An 18,642-nucleotide genomic window follows, 5' to 3' on the forward strand; every position below is an offset into this window, starting at 1 on the left:
ATTTATTTGTATTTTAAAATTTTCCGTTCCTTTAAATTTGCCGCCCCCAAAACCTGCCGCCCTGGGCGGCCGACCGGTCCGCCCACCCCTGGGGCCGGGCCTGATTGAAGAAACACAAACTTGTAAACAATACACCTTCTTTAGATTATAATATTAATATTCTACAATGAATAATGAGTAAAGACTTGTCCACACCGATTTGGAATGATAGCGGAACAATTTTGAAGCCCTGGGTGTGCGCAAGAGTTTTTGATGGCAGCATACCGTCACAGTATAGCCTATAGTGAGGTCCACGTAATAATGGCAGTGGATAATGATAGAAGAATAGCGATGCCGATTCTCTGCATTAATTAATTATATTTCTACACTGTCAAAAACATAATTGGCATCGTTGTGGACCTGGAAAAGGATAGTACCACCGGCTTTGTCAAATGATAGACAAGGATAGCAAAACCAAAGTTGATCAATTACTGTCATTATAACGTGGACCTCACTATACTATATCTACCTATTCTGCGATACCGTACTCGGACATTAATTCACAATAGTGCTTTTACAGCATGGCTTTAGATTTTAAAATGTTGAAGCTATGTAAAAACTCAAATTAAGGGAAAAATGCCGATAAAAATTCTAAAAAAACCTGATTAATATATTAGTAGTTCTGTGAACAGTAGACCTCACGCAGTATTCTCATCCACAAGTACCTGATTGAAACTATAGACCTTATGGAAATACATCAATAGACTGGCTTCTCCAAACATCTGTGTAATCACTTGTCAGCTGATTTATGATGAATAATTCTATAGTCTGATTTTTACGGTAATATTGGCGTATAAAGGAGGCTCCTTTTATAATATCCTTGAAATGCAAAATTTCCAAAAACCTTGTATATACGTCGACGCGCAATTAAAAAAGGAACATACCTGTCAAATTTCATGAAAATCTATTACCGCGTTACGCCGTAAATGCGCAACATATAAACATTAAGAGAAATGCCAAACCGTCGACTTGAATCTTAGACCTCACTTCGCTCGGTCAATTAATTATTACGGGAAAATAGGATTTGGAACATGGACAATAAAATAATGAGCAGAGTAAAACCATTTTGATACAATATTTAATAAACTCTAAATAACATCACAATTTCTTAATATTTCCTCACACTCACTAAATGAGTTTATCAATTAAAAATACAATACCGTACATAACTAACAAAAGTGCTTTCTTCCTAAAATTATTTAGGAGATAAGTTGAGGGAAACAAAAAAATAAATGACAAGGAATCGAACACATAAATATGACAGTCTTCTACAAACTAACCCAATCGAAATAATGCAATTATTAGGAAAAAACAATAAACTATTCAAAGAATAATTCAGTAAACCCCGATTTAATTAAAAAGTGACTTGCTTCATTTAAGGTAAAGGTGATATTCATTGACACCAGCACTGGCTGAATGGGCAGCTTTCATGTTATATGAGCAACGCTGAATATGAATAAATAAATGCTGACAGTGTAAAGTGAATCTATGAACCTTAATCTTATAAATGTTCTGTAAAAAGAATGCTATCATTTCAGATAATAAGTTACATTCTATTCTATTTAACAACCTTTTACATTCTATTCTTTTGTGCCAGCGGGCTAACGTATCTCTTTGACTTAGAACAACCAAGTTCATACAAGTGACTGAAAATACAATTTAACAGACTAATTAATCACCATGAATAATTAACAGTACCTTAAATCGTGGTTAAGACCGAATACAATATTATTTCAATTTCACTTCTATCAAGATAACATTCTATCAAACATTCCAGGGTTTCAAGTTATGGCACTTATAGAATAGACAATATATGTTATTTTTATGTAAAATTGGTGTTGTACCGTTGGAAGTTGAATAAATAAATAAATAGATAAAATTTTCATCAAACGATAATAAGATGGAATTTATTGGATAATAAGTTTGTTATTTACGATAAAAATCAATGCACATTGATATTAATGCGAAGGAATTGATAAGTTAATATATAAGTACAAAATATATGATTGATTATGGAACGTTTTGCAACATAATATAGTATAAAAAAGTAATTCTTTCTTAGATTATACGTAATTGGAATTTTTTATTTATTAAATGATTTCCAGTTCTTTGTTTCAAAGAAAATCGATAGAAAATGACTATGATAAGTATTTTGGTAGTTCCAAACAATGATTCCAGTTGAATCCTGAAAAGATGCATTTTCCATGATGTGAAATTCAATTGAAGATATTTTCCAACTCATTTATTTTACCATTCGATATTTCTATATAGCACCTTCAAATAATAAAAATCTTGAAGAAAAAACTATTAATTCCTTTTCCAAAAATGGCATATAATAAATTGCTAAACAATCGAATAACACTGTATAGCTCAGGATGAAGCTTTCAAAACCTATATACGTTGATAAAAATTGCATAATTAATATTAATAATACATGTTATGTACAACAGTTGATAATAGTGAAGTATGTTGGGAAATCAGTCGGTATCATCAACAGCTCGCATGCTTCAAGCCTGTAAAAGAGAATCAAATTTTAATTCAACAAAATTTTGAATATTTGTAAGGGCCTCTTTACACCTGCATATTTTTTCATAAGGCTGTTAATAATATGTTAGTTTTTGATATGCTATTGAACATATCTTGTGGCTAGCAAATATGTATATGTAGTCAAAATTGAAGGAATTGAGGTTGATAGAATAACTCAAGATTAGATACTGAGGTTGATATAATAAATCGCTAATTCGGAATAAAAATTTCGCTAACTTTCTCAAAAAATGTTTAGGTGTAATGTGGCCCTAAACTAGACTGAACCATCAAGAAATAAAATAGAAGTTCAATTACCCTTTCAACATTAATGACATTTTCAAGTGAGTGAAATATTTTTATTTCATTTCTTGATAATTAAGAGTTGCACTAACCAAAAAGGAAATTAGATTAAACCACTACAGCGTAATTACACTACAAAGTCAATTTTGGTTTCTGAGGACTGCAGCGGTTGAGGCCCGTGTTATTAACCAAACTTCAAATTCAATTCTTGTTTATTCCAGCTTTATTTAATCCTGAATCAGCTAAACTTAGTTTGAACTGCTATTGAGCTTACGAGCCTATGTCAGATAAGGCAAAATTTAATAAACAGATGATGTGCCAGTAATGGGTTTGAATCCTGTCAATTGCTAGCTCGTTTGACATTTCATACTCATTACCCATGCACAAGTAAATGTGCAAACAATGTAAGGGTGCATAATTCAGCAAAAATATTCACTGTAGGCCTTCACTGGTATTAGAAAATTGTTCACTAAATTGTAAAATTTGATTGAAATCAGGTTTTCTCATAAGCATATATTTACTTAGTCTCAAGAAATGAAAAAAATCCAAGTACCCTTTTTTACTCACAAAAATTCAATTTTCTTATTCTGTAGGATTTGGAAGCCATCTTCTCAGACACTAAAATTATTGACAGAAGTTTCAGAATTACTTAAAAAAAAACACACAAAACTACATGACTCAAATAATAATTCTACAGTTTCAAATTATGAAAAACAGCCTGAATTAGAACGTTATCAAAATTTTCCAGCGTCCATATTCGATGTTCCATTGAATTATTATTTTTTATTAACTTTAAAATTAATAGCTTTTTGAAATCCAAGTATAACTTGAATAAGGTTAAAAATAGCTACCATATCAAGTTATTCTAAAAGTGAAGTACTTGTTAAGTCCTGAAAAGTGAATAAATAGGCCAAAATGATATTGAGAAGAATATAAATAATTAAATAATATAGGTAGGCTTTCACTATTTTTATAAAGGGAACTCACCACACTATCCCTAGTCTTGAGACCCCAGATAGACGTTCTACGAATTCCAACTGTAGGCCTGGCAATAGTTGAGAACTTTGTTTTGTTAATGCTCATTTTGCTTAAACACTTTTGCAGCATCTCAATTTGTTTATCATTCAGCAAACCAAACACGTTGAAGTTGGTTAGTTCTGGCATAGCCTCTAGATTACTGCAAAGAGCAAACAATGAATAAATAGACAATGATTCTTTAAAAATATATACCTTTCTGTGTTATTGTTTAATAAAATATAAATAGAATAAAACTTATTTTGTCACAAAATTGTGTTTTTGTGACACAGTACACAAACAATACAGTATTATTATTATTAGCGTATGTCTTTCAATGGTGGGGAGACCCAAGGGTAGTTCCACCTCGCCGTATATAGTCCAAAGTTCCCTAATAGGAAACATTGGGATACCGGACACTAAGATTATAGTGAGCACAATACTTTAAATTTAAACTTCGAAATAAAGATTTTTTTTTGATAAAAAGTCCAACATATACAAGACCGAAACAAAACACAAAACCACTAAGCCAAATTGAGGAGTTTGATGGAAGAAGGACACTAAACCTAGCGCCGCAGTGCAGGATGGTTTCTCACAGCTTGGCGTTGTTGTCATTTGAGATGGGTGTCTGGCTTGGAAGTGTTTCGGCCGCATTGCAGGATGACTGTTAATGGTTACCGGAAGATCAACAGCTGGGTTTTTTCGTTATTTTTCGTGATAGAGAAATTCTGATTGCAGATTCGTTCTCAGCGACCCCAAGTTTAGCCTGAAGGCTCAGAATGAAAACAATGTTTTTAAATAACTGAAAATCATCATGAAAAGTCATTAATATGGTAGTACACCACGTTTCTGGAAACTTTTTACTGGTGACTGGAGTTATTATTGATTATAGGTATAACAAAAATCAAAATAATCGTGAGAAAGAAAACTGCTGATGAACGCGAATAAGACCGCCACTCCATTGTTCTATTGTCTCGGCCGCTCGCATTCCCACCAACGCTGCTATTATTTGCTGTCTCAGTGCCTAGTCCGAGTCAGACAAGCATCCAGCCTGCACTGCGGAGCTAGGTTAAGAGCTTCAGGCCCTTTTTCTGTCAAACTGCTTAATGGATCGCCGCCATTTTCTCTATATGTCAACAAATTTACATACCACTATGTTTTTTTTCTGAACAATGCGACGATTTTAAGAAGACAGTGTATTTCACATCGTTTTTCTCAAAACATGGTTTTTGCACATGGGCCCTTCTTCCATCAAACACCTCAATTTAGAAAATATTAAATTTAGAGCCGAAAATATCTATCACGTTACAATTTTTCAATGACATAATAATTTCAAACAATACAGTTTGAAATACAAACAAATTCAAAAATAAACAATGATAATAAACGTTTTCAGCTGTGAATAACAAATAGTGAGTAGGTTTTTGATTTTGTATTCAAATTTTTTAAATAAGTGCAACATTTCTAAAGTTTTTAATTTATTGTGATACATTCTGTAATTTATTTAGAGTATAAAATCAACCTTCAAAATTCAAAATTTTAAATCATCATTCTTGGACCGAAAATCAAGTGACGAAGCAGTGATTACATAACCAGACCTTATCTTTTGGACAACATTACATTTTATCACAATTTTTGGAGAGAAATAGTAGGCCTACAGGCTCAGCCTAGTTTTTCCTCCAATGTCATAATTGTATTATGATTATAGTATTTTATACAATAAATGAATAAATAAATAAATAGATAAATAATAATTCTCTGTTTTTGTGAGGGATGTTGGCGTGGATATTAATTTCAATTTTTGAATGAGAACCAGTTGATATTGTCAAAGTTGATCATTTATTAAAATAATCCGAGGTATTAGTTTTGGTTGTTACAGAAGTTCAATTTTCTTATTCTGTAGGATTTGGAAGCCATCTTCTCAGACACTAAAATTATTGACAGAAGTTTCAGAATTACTTAAAAAAAAACACACAAAACTACATGACTCAAATAATAATTCTACAGTTTCAAATTATGAAAAACAGCCTGAATTAGAACGTTATCAAAATTTTCCAGCGTCCATATTCGATGTTCCATTGAATTATTATTTTTTATTAACTTTAAAATTAATAGCTTTTTGAAATCCAAGTATAACTTGAATAAGGTTAAAAATAGCTACCATATCAAGTTATTCTAAAAGTGAAGTACTTGTTAAGTCCTGAAAAGTGAATAAATAGGCCAAAATTATATTGAGAAGAATATGAATAATTAAATAATATAGGTAGGCTTTCACTATTTTTATAAAGGGAACTTACCACACTATCCCTAGTCTTGAGACCCCAGATAGACGTTCTACGAATTCCAACTGTAGGCCTGGCAATAGTTGAGAACTTTGTTTTGTTAATGCTCATTTTGCTCAAACACTTTTGCAGCATCTCAATTTGTTTATCATTCAGCAAACCAAACACGTTGAAGTTGGTTAGTTCTGGCATAGCCTCTAGATTACTGCAAAGAGCAAACAATGAATAAATAGACAATGATTCTTTAAAAATATATACTTTTCTGTGTTATTGTTTGATAAAATATAAATAGAATAGAAACTTATTTTGTCACAAAATTGTATTTTTGTGACACAGTACACAAACAATACAGTAGTATTATTATTATTATTATTATTATTATTATTATTATTAGCGTATGGCTTTGAATGGTGGGGAGACCCAAGGGTAGTTCCACCTCGCCGTATATAGTCCAAAGTTCCCTAATGGGAAACTGGACACTAAGATTATAGTGAGCACAATACTTTAAATTTACACTTCGAAAAAAATTTTTTTTTTTATAAAAAGTCCAACATATACAAATCCGAAACAAAACACAAAACCACTAAGCCAAATTGAGGAGTTTGATTGAAGAAGGACACTAAACCTAGCGCCGCAGTGCAGGATGGTTTCTCACAGCTTGGCGTTGTTGTCATTTGAGATGGGTGTCTGGCTTGGAAGTGTTTCGGCCGCATTGCAGGATGACTGATAATGGTTGCCGGAAGATCAACAGCTGGGTTTTTTCGTTATTTTTCGTGATAGAGAAATTCTGATTGCAGATTCGTTCTCAGCGACCCCAAGTTTAGCCTGAAGGCTCAGAATGAAAACAATGTTTTTAAATAATTAAAAATCATCATGAAAAGTCATTAATATGGTAGTACACCACGTTTCTGGAAACTTTTTACTGGTGACTGGAGTTATTATTGATTATAGGTATAACAAAAATCAAAATAATCGTGAGAAAGAAAACTGCTGATGAACGCGAATAAGACCGCCACTCCATTGTTCTATTGTCTCGGCCGCTCGCATTCCCACCAACGCTGCTATTATTTGCTGTCTCAGTGCCTAGTCCGAGTCAGACAAGCATCCAGCCTGCACTGCGGAGCTAGGTTAAGAGCTTCAGGCCCTTTTTCTGTCAAACTGCTTAATGGATCGCCGCCATTTTCTCTATATGTCAACAAATTTACATACCACTATGTTTTTTTTCTGAACAATGCGACGATTTTAAGAAGACAGTGTATTTCACATCGTTTTTCTCAAAACATGGTTTTTGCACATGGGCCCTTCTTCCATCAAACACCTCAATTTAGAAAATATTAAATTTAGAGCCGAAAATATCTATCACGTTACAATTTTTCAATGACATAATAATTTCAAACAATACAGTTTGAAATACAAACAAATTCAAAAATAAACAATGATAATAACGTTTTCAGCTGTGAATAACAAATAGTGAGTAGGTTTTTGATTTTGTATTCAAATTTTTTAAATAAGTGCAACATTTCTAAAGTTTTTAATTTATTGTGATACATTCTGTAATTTATTTAGAGTATAAAATCAACCTTCAAAATTCAAAATTTTAAATCATCATTCTTGGACCGAAAATCAAGTGACGAAGCAGTGATTACATAACCAGACCTTATCTTTTGGACAACATTACATTTTATCACAATTTTTGGAGAGAAATAGTAGGCCTACAGGCTCAGCCTAGTTTTTCCTCCAATGTCATAATTGTATTATGATTATAGTATTTTATACAATAAATGAATAAATAAATAAATAGATAAATAATAATTCTCTGTTTTTGTGAGGGATGTTGGCGTGGATATTAATTTCAATTTTTGAATGAGAACCAGTTGATATTGTCAAAGTTGATCATTTATTAAAATAATCCGAGGTATTAGTTTTGGTTGTTACAGAAGTTACACCACTATCAATATCTAGTGAACTAAGTCAATCTCAATACAAGGGAACTCACGTGGACTGTGAGAAAAGTAATGAGACTGACTTCATTCTAGCCAACGTTTTTATTTTCATACAAAAATGTTTTCCCCTTCAAAATATTTCGCTTGAGCAGCTATAGCCTACACTCATCGTCTTTTGCACCCTTGGTAGCAGCTTTTGAAATCAAAAGATCTTAATTGGAATGACTTTCAACTTGTAGGTCACAATGTTTTGAATGTTCTCCAGAGTAAAAAAATGATGGCCTTTTAAGAAATGTTTCATTTTCGGGAAGAGGAAAAGGTACCTAAGGCCAGTACTATTAAACCGGGCAAGTGCCTTTTCCTCTTTCCGAACTAGTCCAAAAATACGCCATTTTAGAACTCTGGAGAACATCCAAAAGACCGTGACCTATCAGTTTAAAGGCATACCAATTGAAGACTTCCAGTGCTGCTACCAAGAGTGAAAACGACGACTCGGCCGGTTACGTCCGATGAGCGATCAGGGAAAAGTAGTCTAATGAGCGATCCATTGTTCAGAATAATAATAAGGATAGGCAGACGCTAAGAATGGGAGGACTTGGGTATCAGGGTGTCATCAGGGACAATGACGGAGGATGGCCACAAGCGATAAATGGGTAGTGTGAAGTGTATACTCGCAATACGATTTTATATTGATGATGATGATGATTGAGCCTACCACCTTCCATAAAAAGGAATCAGTTGTTAAACAAAGTTCGAACAGCTTTCAGCTTCGAACAGTTCAAATTCATCTTCATTATAGCCTATATATAATACATTTATTTATAAAAATTTACAATTCCAACAAGTTCTGTCAATCATCTGCATTCCTTCAAGTGAATGAGTAACACTACTGCAAATAGATAAGTATAAAGTATCTCACAGATATCGAGAAGATTTAAGATCAACTTCACATCTGAAGCAATCTACATCTACAAGCTATCTGCCTATTGTTATTATGAACAATGGATCGCTCAGTGGACTACTGTTTTCCTGATCGCTCATCGGACGACACAACTCGGCAGATGTATAGCTGCCCAAGGGAACTATTCTGAAGAGGATAACATTAATGTTATTAACATTATCAACAACTTGGCGAAAATTGTTGTTTGAAGATAATAGAAATTTTGTTACTTATGGAATTAGTCTCATTACTTTTCTCACATACCCCGTGAATACCAGTTTAGTGAGATTGACTTGGTTCAAACTTTGTTCACTAGAGGTTAATAGTGTCGTAAGTCCTGTAACAACCGAAACTAGTGTAATGTAGCCGATTATTTGACATGAATTTTCACAATCCGAGAGCATCCATTGTTTAAAAATTAAAAGTGTCAACGACGGTGAAAATTCATGACAAGTAAAATTGGACTGGAAAATGTATGGCTCTTGGCAGTCGGTTACGAGGACGGGACCTGGAACTATCTACAGCAGATAATCGGGCTCGGCTCTACCCCTCTGTTCGGAGACACCATTTTCCTGGTTCAGTGAGTTGCTAATATTATCAATTTCATTATTATATATTATTCATCTTTTTTTATTGAAGGCAAATCCTGTAATTATTCTATTATTTGTTTAAAAAAGTTTTCCTTATATTATTTTATTTGAGTTTCCAGTTTCATTTTGAGTTACAATTTAATTGAATCGATTACTTAGTTATCCAAAATATAATCTGTTTTGTTTATTCTTTCAAAATATAGTTCCTTTCTCATGAGTTATAGAGTTAGATCAATTTAACCTCTCGCAAGCCAAGCGATTCCCCCATTATAAATTACATTACATGTAATGAGGGAATTAAGTAATGTGGTAATTGGGGTTATATTATGTATGGTAATGAGCTGGTATTATGGTAACAATTTATAATGGGGGAATCGCTTGGCTTGCGAGAGGTTAAATTGATCTAACTCTATAACTCATGAGAAAGGAACTATATTTTGAAAGAATAAACAAAACAGATTATATTTTGGATAACTAAGTAATCGATTTAATTAAATTGTAACTCAAAATAAAACTGGAAACTTAAATAAAATAATATAAGGACAACTTTCGGCTACATTACACTAGTATATCGGATTATTTTAATAGATTATTGGGATTTCAATATCAACTCGTTCTCACACAACATCTATCACAACATCAATCCCACAAAAAAATCTAATTGTTCATTTTCATCTATGTTTACAAATAATCTGTAATATAATAAAGGAAAGAATGGCATATATACACGTACGGTATAGGAGATACACGAATGACGCATCATCACGTCTGAACTACTCAACTGATCAACTTTTAATTTTGCATACAGATTCTAAATTTACCGAGGGTGGTTATAGGCCTATTTTAGATTCTTCAAGATTTCAGTAGGACAAGTTTTCAGTTTGACAAGCTTTTGATTGGATCCTTGCGGAGCACGGGTTAACTGCTAGTCTTCTATAATAAAGGAAAAAATTGGCTTATACACGTACAGTATGGGAGATACACGAATGACGTATCATCACGTCTGAATTCTAAATTAACCGAGGATGGTTATAGGCCTATTTTGAATTCTTCAAGTTTCCAGTAGGTCAAGCTTTTGATTGGATCCTTGCGGAGCACGTGTTACCTGCTAGTATTGAATAGAAACATATTTGAGATACATACGGGTATAAGGAAGGAGTAATCTTATAGCAGCGACTAACGGACAACTGTTGCAGTTTGTCGAGGTTCTCAATGATGACGTTGAAGGTTTGTTCGGTGATGGCGACACAGTCGCTGACATCCAGGTAGACAAGTGACCGACATCGGTCGACCAGTTTCAACGCTTGCTCGTCCTTGAGAGCCTTGCAGCCGCTGATATCCAGGTGAGTGATGTCCGGGTTCACTAGCGAGCAAACGGCTTCCACACTGTCGCCCTCCAGTTCTGTCCAACCGAGGTTCAGTTCTCTCAGTCTGTAACAGAACATAGAATAAGTTTGTTTCTCATTTTTTGAATCAACATCAAGTAGCTCATTATTTTAGTTTTAAATGATTAGTGAGTGTAATTTCGTTACTGCTAAAATCAAAACTTCTCACCAGGAATACAAGAATGGGAATTTACACTACTCTTATAAGACCAGTTGTCACATATGGCTGCGAAGCATGGACAATTCTAAAAGAAGACAGCAACGCTCTGATGGTCTTTGAAAGGAAGATAGTGGGGAGGATATATGGTCCTGTGTATGAGAATAGTGCGTGGAGACTGAGGAAAACCGGGAGATAGAAAGGCAAGAATATTCCTCGATTCATCAAGGTTAGAAGGATAAGCTGACTGGGACACTTTGAAAGAATGACTGAGAACAGGATGCAGAAAGTCATGTTGAATGAAAAATTAGATGCAGCCAGAAGAGGAAGGCCGAGAGTACGATAGAAGCAGGATGTGGAGAAGGACCTTGGAGCGATAGGAGTCAGGGGCTGGAGGAGGAAGGCAGGAGATTGATTAATTATATGCCTTTATTAGGGCGGAATTAGGACTCCTGGTCCTCTCCACCACACAACCCTACAGAGAAAATTGGAGAATGATTGTGGTGGAGACAAAAGCCCACATCGGGCTGTAGCACCAGGATAAGTGAGTAGAGTAAGAATGTAATTTCGCTATTTAATTTAGATTTCATGCAATCTTTCTTCACCCCGAATTTCTTGTTTTCAAGTATTTGCACTGAATTCGGACTAATAGCTAACGTTTTGAACTAGAGTATGAGAGTAGGAAATAGTGGTAAATATTTTATGCTCAGTCTCAAAGAGACCGAAGCCCATGTCGTTATCTGATTGGTCAGACTCCTCCTTCTCGGCCCTCTCCTTCTCCTTCTTCTCAGGAGCTGCGGCCGCCACAGCTGGGGCACCACCTGCAGCCACAGTTACAGCTGCACCGCCGCCGGCCGGAATCGATGCCGACTTTTCCTTGCCTTGTTTAATGAGTTCATCGACCGACTTCCCCTTGAGCTGCCCGACGACAAAGTTCAGCTTCTCGCTGTCGGCTTCGATTCCGACGGAGCTGAGGATCTTCTCAATGTCGGATGAGGAGGGGTTCTCCTTGCCTCCCAGGACAGGAAGGAACAAATTTGGGCTGTTCCTGTTGGTCCTTCCCCAATCATTTTGATGAATCGTGTTTTGTGTATCATTAAATGAATAAATAATTGAGAAGTATTGAAAGGTTTTGGGTAATACTGTATTTGAACCATCATTTACCGAACTGTTTCGTTTCATCAAATTTGATTAATTCCAATTTGCAATATTTAAAATTGCAAGCAATAAGATAACAAAATCACATAACTCAACGAGATGAGAAATAACAGGCAATAGTCTATTTTTTCTTTTCCGACTATTGTATTGTTAGCTCTTTCCAATTAATGAATAAATAAAAATATAAGTTTAATAATAATGTATTCTCCACTAAATCATTACTGACCAACAGAGATACCTTGATCAAAAAAGATTCAAAGTGAAGTGATTTTGAGGAAAGTTGTTATGAGAACTGTATTGAGCGTCTACATTGCTAAGTTGTATCCTAAGACTGGCTGACAGCTGAATTTATTGAATAAGGAGGTGTACACACCGAGCGGTCAGGCATTCCGAATTCCAGCAGTCTCAACAGGATATAGATAAATTTAGAAATATGAATGTGTATGTGTGAATCTCTATGTGTGTAAATGTGAATCAAGTGTTTGTACAATTACGGTCTCACAAGTTGATCCCTGGACCGGACCGATTTACCCCAACCCAGCATCAAGAAGCTACTATGCATAGCAATAACATTCAGGCCCGGATTTTAGGGCACATTTTAGAAACATCCATTTCTGTAACTGTTCAGAATCATTTTTTTCACTTGAAATTACTTACAGTTACGAATTCCTTCAATATAATTGCCGTGAAGGTTGAGGCATTTGTCATAGCAGTGGGTCAGCCTACCAAAATCCTCTTTATGAAATGCTACCGCACTTTATAGCACCAGTAGGCCTACTATAAAAGTAGGTTTATTCTTCTAACAGAAGAATAATTTGATCCCTAACTTGTAAGATCGTATTTGTAAATATGATAATACTTCCATTACTGTGATTTTTCTGGGTTCTCTAGCAATTAAAATTGAAATAAATACTATACTCTACAACACGACTTACCTCTTACAATACTTCATTATCTCGGTTAGCCCTTCACAGGACACCATGTAACACATCACCATATTCAGTGTGTCCAACTTCTCGTTTTGGGCCACACTTTCGCACACACTCCGATCCGCACAGCAATGCTCCAAACTGAGCTTGCGCAGATCGCGGCACTTGGACAGCAAAACCGCCAGGTCAGCAGGATTCACGACCGCCATGCTCAGGTCGAGGTACTCGACTCGCCACCAGAAGCTTGTCACCATGTCGACGCACTCGGCGAATATGGGCGAGCAGATTTCGACAGTCGGCATCTTGACGATGCGCGAGTTGCGGGAAATGATGTAGGCCAGAGTGTCAGTCTGGAAAGCGCGGCCTGACAGATCGAGCCGCGTCCACAGGGACTCGTCGTAGGCCACATCTCGCCATCTTTTGCAGACTGAGGCGCAGTCTGCGATGCTCTTCTTCGGCAGGAATTGGAAGATCTGCAGGATCATTTCGTCCGAGATCTTTGTGAAGTGGTTGGGTCCTGCAACAGTCAACAATTTCGAAAGTTAGTGTAATGTTTTGGATAGGAATTGGAAGATCTACAGCATCATTTCGTCGGAGATTTTTTTAATTTTTATTGCGGATGATTCACACATGAACTTTTTGCTTGAGCGTGGGTAATGGGAAGTGCGAGGGTGAATTATGAGGTGATCAAACGTCCATGCCTATTCGATGGGATTCGAACCCGCGACCAGGTAGCACTAGCAGACTGAAGGGTGCAACGCCTTAGTCAACTCGGCTATCTGGCCGGCATTTTCGTGAAGTGTTTGGCTCCTGCAACAGTCAATAGTGATTTCTATCTCCAGTGTCATTCACGTTATCTATTCAGTAGAAATGATAGAGGACGACATGGTTGCAACTTTTATTTTTCCATCGCCTTCTATGGTGAAATATGATTGTATGGTAAGAAAGAGATTTTGTGACATTTCTCCATAATTGAAAGAAAGACGTTGATGTTGTCAATACCACTGTATTTGTTCAAAATCAATTCAAATTACAGAACCAGGTTTCATGACAACACCTACCACATATTCTTCAGCTGAACTGATGTTGATTGTTATTTATAACAATCATATATAGTTCAGCTGAAGATGTGACAGGGGTTGTCATGAAACCTGGTTCTGTAATTTGAATTGATTTTGAACAAATATAATAGTATTGACAAAAATATCCAAAGTCATGATCGTTAGCCAGGTGTTCCCGGATAGATCGCGTCAAAAATAGAAAACTTCAAACATCAACGTCTTATTCTTTCAATCCTTTAGCGAAAGTGTATTTGAAGAAGTGACATGTATACTTCCAACAGTTCTACAGTATACTTCAAGCGATTCAAGTAATGCCGATATCAATTGTTGATTATTGTTCTAGTGATGATCAACTATATCTCAAATATATAAAATTCACCAAGAAAATATACCCTTTCATGATTTAATAATACATTTTCATTATAAATTGAGGTTCAATGCAAACGCACACAACAACAGTTGTACGACGACAGGAGACAGAAAAATCCATCCTCAGGTTCTCAGTCTGACTGCAGATGTGTGCGTTCGCCTTAAATATTCTGGTGGTCAATCATATTTCTACATAGCCTGCAAAATTTGGCAACGATGCGGAGTAAGAAACTGATGGAGCTATCTGCTTTGTCAAATGACAGAAAAACAATGTTAATCAGGTGCTGACTTCATAATATAAATCTCACTATAAATAGAATTGTACTGAAATTGGATAATAGTGTAAAATATGAATTATAGTGTGGATCTCTTTAAAGCATCAACATTTCTTATGAATAACGCCAACACTTATTCAATCAATGCTGACAGCATTAACATGAAAAGAATATCACTATAGGTATCATAATTTATGAATTATTACAAAGTGATGATAAGACATTCACTTTATTAAGTGATATTTAGCGTGGTTAGTGTTATTGAATTGGTTTGTTGTTAATGTGTTGGTTTCAACACGAAACTGCTGTAGCCTATTCTGATTAAATTGATTATAACAAAAACCGTATTTTTCAATAAATTACTCTGAATGTAATTTCTATCATCCAGAGAAATTACTATCATAATTATACATACCCTCTTGACTTCTTCTTTTGCTAGTGGAGCTTTTCTTACGACGACGAAGAAAATTGGTGCAGTCATCAACCTGAGTCTTGGACTCCACTTTCACCTCAGTTTCAACTGGCAAGTCGCATTTCAACTCCTCCTTGGATTCTATTTTTTCCATAGATTTCAGTTTGATTTCTTCGGGATCGTGACGCCCATTTGTGACTAGATTTTCCATAGATTTAGATTTAATTTCTTCGTCTGCATGGCGCCCATTTGTGACTACGTTTGACACGTCCACATTCTGTAGACAAGGAGATGATATGCATGGTTCAAATATAAATCAAGGTTAATTTAGAGTACGTTTTATAAAATCTGGACAAGTAATGGGTTAAATCAATATCCTATAATAGGCAATTGTTTACAAAAATCTATTAATGCCAATTAAACAAGATAAGACATATATTTTATTTCAATAAGCAGATAACATCTGCCAATAGAATGCACTGAAACAACAAAAGTTTAAACCGAAGTCATATTTTACAAGTTTACTAATGTCTGGGTCGCATTTCCGATGTACATAAGTCAGCATTAAGTTAATTATTACCAATAATAAAATTAATAAAAATATAACTAGCATTCTGTTTAATAAACCTAGACTTACCTCATCTTTGAATCCATTTGTAACCAGGTCTGATTCATCGTTGCTTATTTTACACCTCTTGTTATTGTTATTTTTTGATTGCATTTTGGAGCTAGATTCTTCTTCGCTAATAACAAAAAACAAAGTTTTTAAAAAAGTCAAAACAGTAATAGAAAAATAATAATTATAAAAAAATAAAAATAAAGTTAATTTATTTAACATTTTAATAGTGAGCTTGATAATATTTGGTGAATACAGTCATGATTTTAGCAAGTTGAAGAAAAAGTTTACCCAGTTATATCGAGGTTCAAGTTATTGCAAAAACAGAGAAAGTAAAGATAAAAGGAAATATTTTAGATTTAAATAGTGAGTTTTGTAATAGTTAGTGAATACAGTAATGTTTTTAGCATGTTGAAGAGAAAGTTTAAACAGTTAGGCCTACCTATATCAAAGGTTCAAGTTATTGCAGAAACTTAATTCTAGAAAATGCAGAATAGCTAGAATTATGAAATAAAAGTTATTTATTTATATATGCTGCATTTTTATCAGTTAAATAACTGAAGTTTAATACTAAAAATAATACCTTGCTTTTGATTAAATATCTTAGTAATGCATGTTACACGCATACGATATAACCTCAATAGGTACTTCAAAAAGGAGGGAAGTATTTATGTGATCTAGGTTAGAAAAGCTTCAACTGTGACTCACAAATCATCAAAAAGTTTGATATTTCCAAACTTAAAAATTAAAAAAGGGTTCAAATATAAACATAAAATTAACGTGTCATACAAATTTGGAAAAAATAACCTATATTCTAGGACTACATGCAAAGCACCAGTGCTTTCCAGAAATCTACAAGGCAGACGTAGAAATAATGTTTAGAAACTAGAAAAATATTCTCAGTACTTAATATTTGACAAACCATAATCTATCACCAGTTGAATGATAAAAATAAATTTTTATTAGCAAGGGCTTTAAATGATAAGATTACATTGCTAGTTTGAGTAAACATAAGAGTTGTTACAAGATGAGTCAAGTACAATCAAACATTTCTAAAAGTAATCTCAAGTTCAAAATAAGGATTATAAATAAAAATAATACCTTAATAAAGCGTCTTTAGATCTTCTCATAATTTTTATGTGGTTTTTTGACAAATATAGAAAACTTGAAGATTTCCCTCCAGGTTCTGCTTCCAGTTTGATCTTGTAAAACTTTTTCTGCCACGGCTAACAAAATTTCCCTCCGTTTTGAATGAGCAATGTGACCAACACACTTTTAATTAGTAATTTTTAGGATAAATTATTATAATCGAGTCTTAATCACTTAATAAGTCTGAATTATAGCAATTGAAAAATAATTTATGTTTCGCAAGAAACTATTTGAAGCAAAAGAAAGATGTTTTGAAGTCATTTTGGGTGAACAATAGTACCAAGAAAGTGGAACAACGACAAGATGAGCTGTCTCCTATCTACATAGACGACAAGGTGAGACAGCTTCAATATACACCATATTATTTTCGAGTAGCCTAGTCTTCTCATAAGTTAAGCTGTTTTTCGATTGTCCTTAAATACCGTCGTCGACCACGACAGGGTAAGGATCTCAGATTGGGTGGATTTCAATTTGTCTAAATAACCTGAAGATTATGATCAATTATGTTTTAATGGGGGAGGAATATGTTTAATTGAGTTTATACTTTTAAATAGTAATATGTTTATATTTTTTAAAATGTTTTATTCTTGAATAATAAACACAGAAAATGGAAAGTTATTTGTTCGGTTTTTTAGCACACTTGAAATTTGGACAATATGAATGTCAACACTGCTTGTCATCGTCGACTGCGGAAATTTACGCAAAAACGAAAATGCACCTTATTTACAACTCTCGAAATCCATGAAGTGTACAATAAAGACCTTTTTATCATTTATCTTATTGGGTACATCAAACGAAATCTTGCTATAGTGAGTCCACGTTATAATGGTAGTGTTTGTTTAGCAATGGTAGCCTATTGCTATCCTTGTCTATTATTCAATATCTTTCCCGCTTTGCTCTGTTGCAAGATCGTCTTTTAACAATGTAAAATTGATAATTAACAAAATATTGCATCTTAATGATGAAAATTCATTATGAAATTATTGAAAAATATAACTGAGTATTTTAAACGAGAATGAACAGTTAAAACTACATTAATAAACCTGTATCAGCTACTGTCTATATATAGAAGGAATTGAGAAGGCACAGGATCGGCAACGTTGTTCTAATATCTTTTTCCACTGCCATTATATTATATATGAACCTCACTATAGTGGTTTTCTAAAATAGTAGCGGATTTACTATTCATTGATCTCCGAGGAGAGGTGTTCAAGAATCACATTTTCAGAATTTTGAACAAAAATTGTATTTTCAATTATTAATATAACAAGAAATTTCTCAGTAGACTTAAAAAAATCACTGTAACTACCTACTACCGTTCAACAGTAAAATCAAATAGAACCAAATAACACAGCACATCTTGCCTCAGAACTAAGTTAAATTGACAAAACTAGAAACGACTCAAAAAAAGAGTTTTGTTGTGTTGAGAACCAAACAATATGCAAAATACTACCCAACAAACAAATCAGTTCCGCTCAATTCAATTGAGAAAAAAGT

General features: G+C 34.2%; 2 protein-coding genes across 6 annotated transcripts; both read right to left on the minus strand.

Annotated features, from left to right (window-relative positions):
* Nucleotides 1-1,098: 1,098 nt before the first annotated feature.
* Nucleotides 1,099-17,256, minus strand: LOC111057013 (S-phase kinase-associated protein 2). Of its 5 annotated transcripts, none has more exons than XM_039440016.1 (7): nucleotides 17,098-17,210; nucleotides 16,018-16,123; nucleotides 15,384-15,657; nucleotides 13,270-13,780; nucleotides 10,778-11,065; nucleotides 3,853-4,042; nucleotides 1,099-2,552 (listed from the first exon to the last, which is right to left on the minus strand). In XM_039440016.1, exons 1-7 carry the CDS (start codon nucleotides 17,124-17,126, stop codon nucleotides 2,547-2,549), a joined length of 1,404 nt encoding a protein of 467 aa, XP_039295950.1. In that variant the 5' UTR covers nucleotides 17,127-17,210; the 3' UTR covers nucleotides 1,099-2,546. The 5 variants fall into 5 exon arrangements, with proteins under 5 accessions (XP_039295950.1, XP_022200121.2, XP_039295952.1 ...); XM_022344429.2 differs by lacking the exon at nucleotides 3,853-4,042 and adding an exon at nucleotides 6,177-6,366 and having other exon boundaries at nucleotides 1,144-2,552; nucleotides 17,098-17,213; XM_039440018.1 differs by lacking the exons at nucleotides 3,853-4,042; nucleotides 17,098-17,210 and adding exons at nucleotides 6,177-6,366; nucleotides 16,580-16,862 and having other exon boundaries at nucleotides 1,144-2,552.
* LOC120354046 (60S acidic ribosomal protein P2-like) lies at nucleotides 11,807-12,373 on the minus strand. Its single transcript, XM_039440019.1, has one exon. It carries the CDS (start codon nucleotides 12,356-12,358, stop codon nucleotides 11,822-11,824), a length of 537 nt encoding a protein of 178 aa, XP_039295953.1. The 5' UTR covers nucleotides 12,359-12,373; the 3' UTR covers nucleotides 11,807-11,821.
* Nucleotides 17,257-18,642: the final 1,386 nt, after the last annotated feature.

Source organism: Nilaparvata lugens, chromosome 13 (assembly GCF_014356525.2).
Source record: "Nilaparvata lugens isolate BPH chromosome 13, ASM1435652v1, whole genome shotgun sequence".
Classification (NCBI taxonomy): domain Eukaryota; kingdom Metazoa; phylum Arthropoda; class Insecta; order Hemiptera; family Delphacidae; genus Nilaparvata; species Nilaparvata lugens.